The 14,790-nt window shown below is 43.2% G+C and overlaps 2 protein-coding genes across 5 annotated transcripts in view; both read left to right on the top strand.

Annotated features, from left to right (window-relative positions):
• Positions 1-11,667, top strand: part of BRD4 (bromodomain containing 4) — a 61,760-nt gene extending 50,093 nt beyond the window's left edge. For 2 of the 4 annotated variants that reach the window (XM_083881987.1, XM_083881988.1), the window contains exons 18-22: positions 1,187-1,352; positions 4,111-4,238; positions 6,261-6,472; positions 9,302-9,533; positions 11,464-11,667. In XM_083881987.1, coding sequence (XP_083738113.1) covers positions 1,187-1,352; positions 4,111-4,238; positions 6,261-6,472; positions 9,302-9,533; positions 11,464-11,532 — 807 coding nt within the window. In that variant the 3' untranslated portion in view covers positions 11,533-11,667. Of the gene's footprint in view, positions 1-1,186; positions 1,353-4,110; positions 4,239-6,260; positions 6,473-9,123; positions 9,213-9,301; positions 9,820-11,463 lie in introns of those variants that run through there. The other 2 variants (XR_014592201.1, XM_083881989.1) reach the window with 2 other exon arrangements.
• A 2,815-nt stretch (positions 11,668-14,482) lies between these two features.
• Positions 14,483-14,790, top strand: part of CAMSAP3 (calmodulin regulated spectrin associated protein family member 3) — a gene marked incomplete at its 5' end in the record, with an annotated part of 52,278 nt that continues 51,970 nt past the window's right edge. The window contains 2 exon segments of the mRNA XM_083881954.1: positions 14,483-14,603; positions 14,703-14,744. Of these exon segments, the coding sequence (XP_083738080.1) occupies positions 14,483-14,603; positions 14,703-14,744 (163 nt within the window).

The following is a 14,790-nucleotide window of genomic DNA, read 5'->3' as shown; positions in this document are numbered from 1 at the left end:
CCAGGAGCTGCGGGCGGCCTCGGGATGAGGATACGGGTTTGAGATCAGGATTTGGGGTTGGAATTCAGGATTTAGGGACAGATCCTGACCCCGTTTCCCGGCAGGAGCTGCGGGCAGCCTCGGGGTCAGGATCAGGATTTGGGATTTGGGGATTTTTGGGATTTAGGGACAGATCCTGACCCCGTTTTCCCCCAGGAGCTGCGGGCGGCCTCGGGGTCAGGATTTGGGGTTGGAATTCAGGATTTAGGGACAGATCCTGACCCCATTTCCCGGCAGGAGCTGCGGGCGGCCTCGGGGTCAGGATCAGGGTTTGGGATTGGGATTTAAGGACAGATCCTGACCCCATTTCCCGGCAGGAGCTGCGGGCAGCCTCGGGGTCAGGATCAGGGTTTGGGATTTGGGGATTTTTGGGATTTAGGGACAGATCCTGACCCCATTTCCCCCCAGGAGCTGCGGGCGGCCTCGGGGTCAGGATCAGGGTTTGGGATTTGGGGATTTTTGGGATTTAGGGCCATTCCTGACCTCGTTTCTCCCCCAGGAGCTGCGGGCAGCGTCGGGGTCAGGATTTGGGATTTTGGGATTTAGGAATTCAGGATTTAGGGTGGATCCTGACCCCGTTTCCCCCCCAGGAGCTGCGGGCAGCCTTGGGATGAGGATCAGGATTTGGGATTGAGATTTGGGGTTGGAATTTATGATTTTGTGTGGATCCTGACCCCAAATTCCCCCCAGGAGCTGCGGGCGGCCTCAGGATGAGGATACGGGTTTGAGATCAGGATTTGGGGTTGGAATTCAGGATTTAGGGACAGATCCTGACCCTGTTTCCCCCCAGGAGCTGCGGGCAGCCTCGGGGTCAGGATCAGGATTAGGATTTGGCTCAAGATTTAGGATTTGGGGTGGATCCTGACCCCGTTTCCTGGCAGGAGCTGCGGGCAGCCTCGGGGTCAGGATTTGGGGTTGGAATTTATGAATTAGACACAGATCCTGACCCCATTTCCCCCCAGGAGCTGCGGGCGGCCTCGGGGTCAGGATCAGGGTTTGGGATTTGGGATATGGAATTTGGGATTTAGGGTGGATCCTGACCCCGTTTCCCGGCAGGAGCTGCGGGCAGCCTCGGGGTCAGGATCAGGGTTTGGGATTTGGGGATTTTTGGGATTTCGGGACAGATCCTGACCCCATTTCCTGGCAGGAGCTGCGGGCGGCCTCGGTGGTGCAGTCGCAGCCGCTGGGGCCGGGCAAGGAGGAGAAGCTGCACTCGCCCGTCATCAGGAACGAGACCTTCAGCCCCCCCCTGCGCCAGGAGCCCCCCAAGGGACACCCCGAGGGCATCAAGGCCACCCCACACCTCCCCCAGCGTGAGTCGGGGTACCCCAAAACCCACCGGGCACAGGGACACCCAAAAAAACCCACAGAGAAGAAAAAAATCCTGAAATTTTGGGTTTAGGGGAAAAAATACCGCAAAAAATCCCATAAGGTTTAATGGGGAAGGAAAAAAAAAACCAAAAATCCTGTAAGATTTAACAGGGAGGAAAAAAAAAAAAAAAAAAATCCCATAAGGTTTAATGGGAAGAGAGAAAACCCCAAAAAAACTTGTAAAATTTCGTAGGGAGGGAAAAAACCCTAAAAAAAATCCCATAAGGTTTAATGGGGAGAGGCAAAGCCCAAACCAATCCCATTAAAATGTCATGCAGAGAGAAAAAAAAAAAAAAAATCTCATAAAATTTTGTGGGGAGAGAGAAAACCCAAATAAAATCCATTAAAATTTCATGGGGAGGGAATAAAATCCCATAAAAAATCCCATAAGGTTTAATGGGGAGAGAGAAAACCCAAAAAATCCCATAAGGTTTAATGGGAAGAGAGAAAATCCCAAAAAAAATCGTAAAATTTCGTAGGGAGGGAAAAAACCCAAAAAAAATCCCGTAAGGTTTAATGGGGAGAGAGAAAACCCTGAAAAATCCCATAAGGTTTAATAGGGAAGGAAAAAATCCCTGAAAAATCCCATAAGGTTTAATGGAGAAGGAAAAAAATCCTAAAAAATCCCGTAAGGTTTAATGGGAAGGGAAAAAACACTAAAAAATTCTGTAAGATTTAATGGGAAAGGAAAAAAAAACGAAGAAATTCTGTAATGTTTAAAGGGGAAGGAAAAAAACCTGAAAAATCCCATAAGGTTTAATGGGGAGGGAAAAATAACCAAAAAATCCCATAAAGTTTAATGGGGAAGGAAAAAATACTCAAAAATTCCCATAAGGTTTAATGGGGAAGGAAAAAAAACGTAAAAAATCCTGTAAGATTTAATGGGGAGGGAAAAAAAACCTGAAAAATTCAGTAAGATTTAATGGGGAAGGAAAAAATCCCTAAAAAATCCCATAAAGTTTAATGGGGAAGGAAAAAACCCCCAAAAATTCCCATAAGGTTTAATGGGGAAAGAAAAAAACCTCTAAAAAAATCCCATAAGATTTAATAGGGAAGGAAAAAATCTCTGAAAAATCCCATAAAGTTTAATGGGGAAGGAAAAAATACTCAAAAAATCCCATAAGGTTTAATGGGGAAGGAAAAAAACCCTAAAAAATCCTGGAAGATTTAATGAGGAGAGAGAAAACAAAACAAAAAAAAAATTCCTCATAATTCAGTTTTTTAGGACCAAAAATCCCCATAAATCCCAATTTTGGGATGGGAATTTCCCTAATTTCATATTTTTTGGTGTCCCAGATCTGGATCTGAAGCCCCTGGAGGCAGCAGGGCCCCGACCCAGCCCAATTTTGGGGTCAAAATTCTCCATAATACCCATTTTTGGGGTCAGAATTTCTGTGTTTTGGACCAGAACTCCCCATAATTCCATTTTTTAGGATCGAAATTTTCCTAATTCTGGATGTTTTGGGATTCCAGGTCCAGATCTGAAGCCCCTGGAGGCAGCAGGGCCCCGACCCAGCCCAATTTTGGGGCCATAAATCCTGGAAATTCCCAATTTTTGGACCAGAACTCCCCAGAATTCCATTTTTTAGGCTCAGAATTCCCCTAATTCCATATTTTTGGTGTCCCAGGTCCGGATCTGAAGCCCCTGGAGGCAGCTGCACCAATTTTAGGGTGGAAATTCCTAATTTTGGGACCAGAAATCCCCAGAATCCCCAATTTTTGGACCAGAAGTCCCCATAATTCCATTTTTAGGCTCAGAATTCCCCTAATTTCAGATTTTTGGGGTTTCAGGTCCGGATCTGAAGCCCCTGGAGGCAGCAGGGCCCCGACCCAGCCCAATTTTGGGATCTATAATCCCCAGAATTCTCAATTTTAGGGCTGAAAATCCCCAAAATTCTGATTTTTGGGGTTGGCATTCCCAATTTTGGGGTCGTAGATCTCCATAATTCCCATTTTTGGGATCAAAATTTCCGATTTTGGGACCAGAACTCCCCGTAATTCCCATTTTTGGGATCGGAATTTCTAATTTTGGGTTCAAAATCTCCATAATTCCAATTTTTGGGACCGGAGCTCCCCATAATTCCATTTTTTGGGATATGAATCCCCTAATTCAGGATTTTTAGGCTCAGAATTTCCCTAATTCCATATTTTTGGTGTCCCAGGGCCGGATCTGAAGCCCCTGGAGGCAGCAGGGCCCTGACCCAGCCCAATTTTGGGGTCAGAATTCACAATTTCGGGTTCAAAATCCCCATATTTCTATATTTAGGGCCATAAATCCCAAATTTTAGGACCAGAACTCCCAATAATTCCATTTTTAGGCTCAGAATTCCCCTAATTCCATATTTTTGGTGTCCCAGGGCCGGATCTGAAGCCCCTGGAGGCAGCAGGGCCCCGACCCAGCCCAATTTTGGGGTTGAAATTCCCAATTCTGGGGCCATCAATCCCGATAATTCTATTTTTTAGGACCAGAACTCCCAATAATTCCATATTTTGGGTTGGGAATTCCCCTAATTCCATATTTTTGGTGTCCCAGGTCCGGATCTGAAACCCCTGGAGGCAGCAGGGCCCCGGCCCAGCCCAATTTTGGGGTCAAAATTCCCAATTTTTGTGCTGGAAATGCCCAATTTTTGGACCAGAACTGCCCATAATTCCATTTTTTAGGCTCAGAATTCCCCTAATTCCATGTTTTTTGTGTCCCAGGGCCGGATCTGAAGCCCCTGGAGGCAGCAGGGCCCCGGCCCGTGATCCGCCCCCCGGAGCAGGCGCCGCCCGCCCCCGACAAGGAGCGGCAAAAACCCGAACCCAAAACACCCGTGGCCCCAAAAAAGGTAAAAAAAAAAAAAATCAGATTTTTGGGGAAAATTCCTTCAGTTTTGGGAAAAAAAAATACCTGAAATTTTGGGGGAAAATTCCTTGAAATTTTGGGGAAAATCCCTCAAGTTTGGAGGAAAAATCCCTCGAATTTTGGGGAAAATCCCTGAAATTTTGGGGAAAAATCCCTCAAATTTGGGAAAAAAATTCTCAAATTTTGGGAAAATCCCTGAAATTTTGGGGGAATAATCCTTCAAAATTTGGGAAAAAATCCTCAGATTTTGAGGAAAATCCCTGAAATTTTGGGGAAAAAATTGTCAAATTTTGGGAAAAAACTCTTAATTTTGGGGGAAAATCCCTCGAATTTTTTTGGGAAAAAAATCCTTCAAATTTTGGAAAAAATCGTCAAATTTTGGGGAAAATCCCTGAAATTTTGGGGGAAGTTTCTCAAATTTTGGGAAAATTTCCTTTAATTTGGGGAAAGGTTCCTCGAATTTTAGGAAAAATCCCTCAATTTTTGTGAAAAAAAAAAAAATCCTCAAATTTCGGGAAAAAATCTTCAAATTTTGGGGAAAAATCTCCTAATTTTTGGGAAAAAATCCTAACAATTGTGAGAAAAATTTCTGAAATTTTGGGGGAAAATTCCTTGAAATTTTGGGGAAAATCCCTCAAGTTTGGGGGAAAAAACTCTCGAATTTTGGGGAAAATCCCTGAAATTTTGAGGAAAAATCCCTCAAATTTTGGAAAAAAATTCTCAAATTTTGGGGAAAAAAATCCTCTAATTTTGGAGATAATTCCTCAAATCTTGGGAAAAAAAATCCCTCAAATTTTGGGGAAAATTCCTCAGATTTTGGGGAAAAAATCCTCAAGTTTGGGGAAAAATCCTCAGATTTAGGGGAAAAATCTCTTAATTTTTGGGAAAAAATTCCTCAAGTTTTGGGGAAAAAGTTCCTCAAATTTTGGGAAAAAAATCTCTCAAATTTCAGGAAAAAATACCTGAAAATCTGGGGAAAAATCCTCGAATTTGGGGAAAAATCCCTCAAATTTTGGGGGACCCTGAGGGGATCCACAATTGGGGCTGGGGGAACCCCCTGAGATCCCACCAGGCTGAGGGACCTCCAGGGTTGGATCTGGGAGATCCCACCAGGCTGAGGAACCTGGAGAACTCCAGGATTGGATCCTGGGGAACATTGTGAGATCCCACCAGGCTGAGGGACCTGGGGAATTTGGGGTGAGATTTGGGAGATCTCACCAGGCTGAGGGAGCACCAGGATGGGATTTGGGAGATCCCCCTGAGGTCCCACCAGGCTCAGGGACCTGGAGAACTCCATGGTTGGGATCTGGTAGAACTTCCTGAGATCCCACCAGGCTGAGGGACCACCAGGGTTGGGTCTGGGAGATCCCACCAGGCTGAGGGACCTCCATGATGGGATTTGGGAGATCTCACCAGGCTGAGGAAACTCCAGGATTAGATCTGAGGGAACCCCCTGAGATCCCACCAGCCTCTGAGGGACCTGGAGACCTCCAGGGCTGCGATTTGGGGGAACCCCCTGAGATCCCAACAGGCTGAAGGACCTCCAGGATGGGATTTGGGAGATCCCACCAGGTTGAGGCATCTGGAGAACTCCAAAATGGGATCTGGGAGAATCCCCTGAGATCCCACCAGGCCGAGGGACCTGGGAAACCTTAGGGCTGGATCTCGGAGAACTTCCTGAGATCCCATCAGGCCGAGGGAACTCCAGGGTAAGGATTTGGGTGATCCCACCAGACTGAGGGACCTCCAGGGCTGGATCTCAGAGAACCCCCTGAGATCCCACCAGGCTGAGGGAACTCTAGGGTGGGATTTGGGTTCCCACCAGGCTGAGGAACCTCCAGGTTTAGATCTGAGGGAACCCCCTGAGATCTCACCAAGCTCAAGGATCTCCATGATGGGATTTTTAGAACCCCCTGAGATCCCACCAGGCCAAGTCTCCTCCCCAGACCTCTGGGTGTGTCCAGGTGTGTCCCAGACCCCTCACTGACCCCCCGTGTCCCCCCAGGACCTGAAGATCAAGAACATGGGCTCGTGGGCGTCGCTGGTGCAGAAACACCCGGCGGCTCCGGCGGCGGCCGCCAAGTCCTCGAGCGACTCCTTCGAGCAGTTCAAGCGGGCGGCGCGCGAGAAGGAGGAGCGGGAAAAGGCCCTCAAGGCCCAGGCCGAGCAGGTGGAGCGAGAGAAGGAGCGGCTCAGGAGGGAGCAGGAGAGGATGAGGTGAGGACACGGGGCAGGGGACGGTGGGGACAGAGCCGTAAACACCGCCGGGAGCGTCAGGACCGTCACCAGATCCACCAAACCATCCCCAGATCCATCACAGACATACAGACACCACCAGGAACATGAGAACCGTCACCAGATCCACCAAACCATCAGCAGATCCACCTCAGACACTTCCACAGACACCAGCAGGAATATCAGAACCATCACCAGATCCACCACAAACATCTCCACAGACACCACCAGGAACATCAGAACCATCATCAGGTCCACCACAAACACCACCAGGAACATGAGAATCATCGTCAGATCCACCACAAACACCTCCACAGGCACCTCCACAAACGTGAGGGAACATGAGAACTGTCATCAGATCCACCATAACCACCAGGAGCACCAGGAACACAACAAATGCCACCAGGAACACGAGAACCATGACAAATCACCACCAGGAACACCATAACCCTCACCAGATCCACTACAAACACCTCCACAGATACCACCAGGATCATCAGAACCATGACAAACCACCACAAACACCACCAGGAACATCAGAGACACCACTGGAGATACCATAACTATCACCCGATCCACCACAAACACCACCAGATCCACCAGAAACACAACAAACACCACCAGGAATATCAGGAACATCTCCAGATCCAACAGAAACACCACAATTGTCACCAAACCATCACCGCCACACCAGACCCGCCGCCAGGGACACCATAACCATCATGAGATCCACCACAAACACCACCAGGGACACCAGAAACACCACAAACACCACCACAACCATCACCAGTAACACCACAGACACCACCAGGAACATCAGGATCATCATCAGATCCACCATAACCACCACAAACACCGGCAGGAACATCAGAGACACCACTGGAGACACCATAACCATCATCAGACTCACCACAAACACCACCAGATCCACCAGAAATGCCACAGACTCCACCAGGAACATCAGAGACCACCAGGAACGTCAGGAACACCTATAGATCCATCAGAAACGTCACAAACACCGCCAGGGGCACCACAAACGCTACCAGGAACATCAGAGACACCATAACTACCATTACAAACACCACTGGGAACACCGTAACTGCCATCAGATCCACCACACCATCACCAGATCCACCATAACCACCAGGAACACCACCAACACCCCCGGGAACATAAGAAACATCACCAAATCCACCACAAAGACCCCAGGAATATCACAGTCATCACCAAACCATCACCACCACACCAGGAACACCACAAACACCAACAGGGACACCACAAACACCACCAGGAGCATCAGAAACGTGACAATTATCATCAAACCGCCAGAACCACAATCAGGAGCATCAAAAACACCACAAACACCACTAGGAACATCAGGAACACCTATAGATCCACCAGGGACACCACAAACACCACCAGTAACATCAAAAACACCACCTGGAATGCCACCAGGAACATCACAGACACCGTAACTACCACCACAAACACCACCAGATCCACCAGGAACACCACAAACACCGCCAAACCACCAGAACCACCATCAAGAGCACCACAAACACCACCAGGAACATCAGGAACACCTCCACATCCACCACAAACACCACGGTCACTGTGGTCACTCCTGGTCACTGTGGTCACCCCTTTAGGACCCAGGAGGACGAGGATGTCCTGGGGCAGGCCCAGGGGGGTTCCTGGTCACTGTTGGTCACTTGTGGTCACTCTTGGTCATTCCTTTAGGACCCAGGAGGACGAGGATGTCCTGGGGCAGGCCCAGGAGGTGCATGAGGAGGTTCTGGGGGAGTTCCTGGTCACTCATGGTCACTCTCGGTGACTGTGGTCACTGTCGATCAGTGTGGGTCAGTTGTGGTCACTCCTGGTCACTCTGGTCACTCTGTAGGAGCCAGGAGGACGAGGAGGAAGTTCTAGAACAGTCCAGGGATGTTGCTGGTCATTCCTGGTCACTCTTTTCACAGCTTGGAGAACAAGGAGGTTCTGGGACAGAACCTGGGGGTTCCTGGTGACTCGTGGTCACCACTGGTCACTGTGGTCAGTTGTGGTCACTCATGGTCACTCCTTTAGGAGCCAAGAGGACAAGGAGGTTCTGGAGCTGGCCTGGGGGTCACTCCTGGTCATTCCTGGTCATTCCTGGTCACTCCTGGTCACTCTCCCTGTTCCCATTCCCACATTCCCTGACTTGTGTCTGGTTCCTGGTCACTCCTGGTCACTATGGTCATTCCTGATTGCTCCTGGTCACTCCTTCAGGAGTCAGGAGGACGAAGAGGTTCTGGAGCAGGCCCAGGGGGGTTCCTGGTCACTGTTGGTCACTTGTGGTCACTCCTGGTGACCCCTTTAGAAGCTGGGAGGATGAGATGGTTCTGGAACAGGCCCAAGGGGGTTCCTGGTCACTCATGGTCACTCTGGTCACTTCTGGTCACCCCCTTAGGACCCAGGAGGACGAGGAGGCGCTGGAGCAGGCCCGGCGGGTGCACGAGGAGGGTCATGGGCACTGTTGGTGACCATTGGTCACTGTTGGTTACCCATGATTACCGATGGTTACCAGTGGTCACTGTGGTCACTAATGGTCACTGTGGTCACTGTTGGTCACTCATGGTCACTCTGGTCACCCCCAGGAGCCGGGAGGACGAGGAGGCGCTGGAGCAGGCCCGGCGGGTGCACGAGGAGGGTCATGGGCACTGTTGATGACCATTGGTCACTGTTGGTTACTGTTGGTTACTGGCAGTTACCGATGGTCACTGTGGTCACTAATGGTCACTCTGGTCACTGATGGTCACTCTGGTCACTCCCCAGGAGCCGGGAGGACGAGGAGGCGCTGGAGCAGGCCCGGCGGGTGCACGAGGAGGTGCGGCGGCGCCAGGAGCAGCAGCAGCCGCCGGGGCCGGGCGCGGTGCCGGTGCCGGTGCCGGTGTCGGCGTCGTCGGCGCCGCCGCAGCCCCAGAGCTCCCAGAGCTCCCAGTCCATGCTGGACCAGCAGAGGGAGATGGCCAGGAAGAGGGAGCAGGAGAGGAGGCGCCGGGAAGCGGTGAGGAAAGGGTTAAAAATCCACAAAAAAATTGGGGTAAAATAATAAGAATATTCCCAAAAAATTCCCCCCCCAAAAATGGGTCAAAATAATACGAATATTCAGAAAAATCCCCCAAAAATTGGAATAAAGGAATCAGAATATTCCTGAGAAATGGGGTAAAATAATCTGAATATTCCTGAAAAATCCCCACAAAAAAAAAAAAGGCATCAAAATAATCAGAATATTCCCAGAAAAGTGAGAAAAGGGCAGGAAGAGGGAGCAGGAGAGGAGGCGCCGGGAAGCGGTGAGGAAAGGGTTAAAAATGTGGGGGATATTCCGGAAAAATCCACAAAAAAATCCCCAAAAATTGGAATTAAAAAATCAGAATATTCCTGAAAAATCCCGCCCAAAAATGGGTTGAAATAATGAGCCTATGCCCCAAAAATCCCCAAAAATTGGAATAAGAAAATCTGAATATTCCTGAGAAATCCCCCTCCCCCAAAATGGGTCAAAATAATCTGAATATTCCCGAAAAATCCCAAAAATTTGGAATAAAAAAATCAGAATATTCCTGAGAAATCGTGACAAAAATGGGTAAAAATCATCAGAATATTCCTGAGAAATGGGTTAAAATAATCAGAATATTCCTGAAAAATTCCCACAAAAATGGATTAAAATAATCAGAATATTCCTAAAAAATCCCCCCAAAAATGGGTAAAATGATCAGAATATTCAAAAAAAAAGCCCCACAAAAATGAGTTAAAATAACCTGAATATTCCCGAAAAATCCCCAAAAATTGGAATAAAAAAAATCAGAATGTTCCTGAAAAATCCCCCCAAAAAATAGATTTAAAAAATTAGAATATTCCCAAAAAAATCCAAAAAAATCGGATTAAAGAAAATGGGAATATTCCTGAAAAAATCAAAAAAGATTTGAATTCAAAAAATAGGAATATTCTTAAAAAATCCCAAAAAAATCAGATTATAAAAATGGAAATATTCTTGAAATAAATCCCAAAAAATTGGAATAAAATAATCAAAATATTCCCTAAAAATCCAAAAAAAATGTATTAAAAAAATCAGAATATTCCCAAAAAAATCCAAAAAAATCAGATTTAAAAAAACAGAATATTCCTGAGAACAATCCCAAGAATTGGAATAAAATAATCAAAATATTCCCGAAAATATCCAAAAAAAATGGAATAAAAAAATTAGAATATTCCTCAAAAAATCTCAAAGAATTGGAATAAAATAATCAGAACATTCCTAAAAAATCCGCAAAATTAGAATAAAAAAATCAGAATATTCCTGAAAAATCCCCCCCAAAAATGGGTTAAAATAATCCAAATATTCCTCAAAAAATTGGATTAAAAAATGGGACTATTCCTGAGAAAATTCAAAAAAATCAGAATAAAATAATCAAAATATCCCCCAAAAAAATCAGATTAAAAAATTAAAATACTGCTGAAAAAAATCCAAAAAAATGGAATAAAATAATCAAAATATTCCCAAAAAAAAAACCAAAAAATCAGATTTAAAAAATTAAAATATTCCTGAAAAATCCCTAAAAAATTGGAATAAATAATCAGAATATTCCCAAAAAATCTGATTTAAAAAATGGGAATATTCCTGAAAAATACCCCAGAAAATAGATTTAAAAAATCAGAATATTTCTGAAAAAAATCCCAAAAAATTGGCATCAAATAATCAGAATATTCACAAAAAATCAGAATAAAATAATCAGAATATTCATCAAAAAATCAGATTTAAAAACCTAAAATATTCCTGAAAAAAAACCCCAAAAAATGGATTTAAAAAATCAAAATATTCCTCAAAAAATCAGATTAAAAATTTAAAATATTCCCCAAAAAATCCCCCAAAAAATTGAATTAAAAATAGAATTTTTTTCTCGATTTTTCCCATTTTTTCTGTTTTTTTTTTTCTCCAGATGGCGGCGACGATCGACATGAATTTCCAGAGCGACCTCTTGGCCATTTTCGAGGAGAATCTTTTCTAGGAGAGGCGATTCCGGCCGGGAATTTTGACTCTTTCCCAAAAAAAAAAAATACACAAAAAAAAAAAATTACAAAAAAAAAAAAAAAAAATTACAAAAAAAAAAAAAACCACAACGGGGGGAAAAAAAAAAAAAAAAAAAAAACTTGGAAAAAATTATCAAAAAAAAGAAAAAAAATTTCCTTTTTTTTTTTTTTTTTTCTCTCTCTTTTCCCCTTTTTATTTTTTTTTTTTTTCCTGGTAAAAAATACCCACCAAAAAAAAGAAAAAAAAAAAAATATATAAAAGTTTTGGACTCTCCGTTAAATGTTGAATAAAAAAAATTCGGGACTGGGAGCGGGGGCGGGGCTGCCTTACCCCGAAATTCCATTTTTTTTATTAATTTTTCCCTATTTTTTCCCTCTTTTCACACCAAAAAAAAAAAAAAAATCCTGGGAATTCCCGGGATTTAATTTTAATTTTAAAATTTTTTTGCCTTTTTTTTTTCATGAATTTTTGAATATTTTTTGGGCGATTTTTTTTTCGTGGTTTTTTTTTTTTTTTTTCCGGCGGTTGCGGCGCAAAAAAAAAAATGGGAAAATTTAAATTTTTTTCCCGATTTTTTTTTTTTTTGAGGTTTTGGATTTTGGGGAGGATTTTGGGGTTGTTTTTTTATTTTATTTTTTTTTATTTTTATTTTTTTGGGGGAAGGGGAGGAATTTCGGGGGGGGGAGGGGTGACGGCTGCCTCAGGGACTTCCCCCCCTTCGCCTTTTCCCGCTTTTCCTGCGGAATTTTTCCTCCTTTTCCACCCAATTTTTTAATTTTCTTCCTTTCCCAAAAATTCCTCTTTTTTTCCCTCATTTTTTCAAAATTTTTCCTGATTTTTTTTTCATTTTTTCCCGATTTTTTTTCATTTTTTTCTGATTTTTTTTTCATTTTTTCCTGATTTTTTTTTCATTTTTTTCTTATTTTTTTTCAATTTTTCTTGATTTTTTTTTCAATTTTTCCTGATTTTTTCAAAATTTTTCCTGTTTTTCCCTCTTTCTTTTCCTGATTTTTTTTTCCTGATTTTTTCCCTTTTTTTTTCCCGATTTCTATTTTTTCCCTGATTTTTTTTCTCGGAGTTTTTTTTTTCATTTTTTCCTGATTTTTTCCCTTTTTTTCCTGATTTCTTTTTTTTCCAGATTTTTTTCAATTTTCCCTGATTTTTTTCAATTTTTTTCCTGTTTTTTCCCCTCTATTCGCCAATTTATCTTTTTTTCTGATTTTTCCCCTTTTTTCTGATTTTTTCTCTTTATTTCTGATTTTTTTTCTTTTTCCCCTGATTTTTTGTTTTCTTGATTTTTCTTTTTTTCCCCTGATTTCCCCCCTTTTTTCTTAATTTTCTTTTCTCCATTTTCTTCCCCTTTTTTTTAATTTTCTTTTTTCCTGATTCTTCCCTGATTTGTTTTTTTATTTTTCATTTTTCCTCCTTCTGTCCCTTCCCTTTTTATTAATTTTCCCAAATTTTTCCCCCCCTTTTATTTTATTTTATTTCCCTTTTCCCCTTTAATTTCATTTTTCATTTTCCCTCCTTTTCCTCTTTTTTTTTTCTTTTTTAATATGAATTTCTTCCTTCAAAATCCCTTTTTTTCCCCCCATTTTCCCCCCATTTTTCCCCCTATTTTTATAAAACCCCCAATTTTTTAAAATCCCCCTTTTTCCCCCCCAAAAAAAAAATCGCCGCCAAACCCGGAAATATATTTTTTATTATTATTATTCTCACCCCATTTATTTTCCCTCCCCTCATTTTAATTCAATTTTTTTTTTATTCTTATTTTATACAAATCCCTCCCCCCCCAAAAAAAAAAAAAAAAATAAAAAAAAAAAAAATCCCGGGAATTCTCCCTTTTTTTTTCCCTTTTCCTCCTCCCCCCGCCCGGGGTTTTATTAATTATTAATAATTAATTAATTTTATTTGGGTTCGGGGTCCCCGTCGGTGCCAATCCCGAGGAGTTTTTTTTCTTTTTTCCCCCCGGAATTCCCGCGCCGGGGCTTTGCCGATCGTGGAAAAAAAAAATAAAAAACGCTGCGAGTTTGGTTTTGTATAAAAAAAACACCAAAAAAAAAAAAACAAAAAAAAAAAAAAAAAAAAACGGAATTTTTCGGGTTTTTCAGCCCCGTTTTTAATCCCCAAAAAAAATTTATTACGAGGGGGGAAAGGTTGGAAAGGGAAGGGGAGGGAAAAAGGGAAAAAAAATTAATTTAAATTCAAAATATTTTCATTAAAATGGGAATTTTAAAGGGATTTAAACACCCAGAATTGGGAATTTTAAGTGGAAATTGAAATTGAGAATTTTAAAATCGAAATTTTATAATTTTTTTTCAGTAGAAATTGACAGAAATTCAGAATTTTTAAAAATCCAAATTTTAAACTTTTTCGGCGGAAATTGAGAATTTTAAAAGTTGAAGTTTTGACCTTTTAAAATGGAAATTTAAATTGATTTTTTTTTTTTTTTTCTGTTTTAAGAGAGTCGAAATTTATCCTGAAATTGGGAACAAAATTGAAATTTCAAAAGTTGAAATGTGGGGATTTTAAAGCCAAATTTGACAGAATTTCAGGTTTCGATTTCAATTTCCATTTAAAATTTTAATGATTTAAATTTGTAGAAAAGGGGGAAAGGGAAAAATGGAGTGGAAATAGAAAAATAAGGAAGAAAAGGCCAAAAAAAAGAGTTTAAAATGGCCAAAAATAGAAAAAGGTGGAAAAGGAAAAAAAGGGAAGAGAAAATGGGAAAAAAAAGGAGGGAAATGGTTAAAAATTAGAAAATAAGGTTCAAAATTTAAAAAAAAATAAATTTGGGAGGGTAAAGGGCCCCAAAACGACACAAAAGCCACAAAAAAAGGTGAAACTAAAAAGGACTAAACGGGGGGAAAACAAAAACAGCCACGAAAATTTAAAAAATCGGAGAAAAAACCCACAAAACCCCAAAAATGCCCCAAAATCCGCCACAAAAACGCTCCGCTCCCTCAGCGCCTCATGGCCCTGCCCCCTCGCCCTCTGATTGGCTGATCACACAAGGCCCCGCCTCCTTTTCCCCGCCGTCCAATCAGCGTTTGGGGGCGGGGCCGGCGAGTTGCGAGGCGGAAGTGGAGGGGGGGAGGGGGCGGCGATCGCGACAGAAGCGATAAAACCCCCCCGAGGTCGCGACAGAGGCGACAAAACCCCCCCGGGGCCACCCCCGGATCGCGACAGGTCGGTGGTGACGGTAGCGCTGTCGCGACAGAGGGGGTGGGGCTAC

The sequence above is a fragment of the Zosterops lateralis genome (assembly GCF_965231275.1).
Source record: "Zosterops lateralis genome assembly, chromosome: 36".
Lineage (NCBI taxonomy): Eukaryota > Metazoa > Chordata > Aves > Passeriformes > Zosteropidae > Zosterops > Zosterops lateralis.
This window is presented reverse-complemented; position numbering and strand designations above follow the sequence as displayed.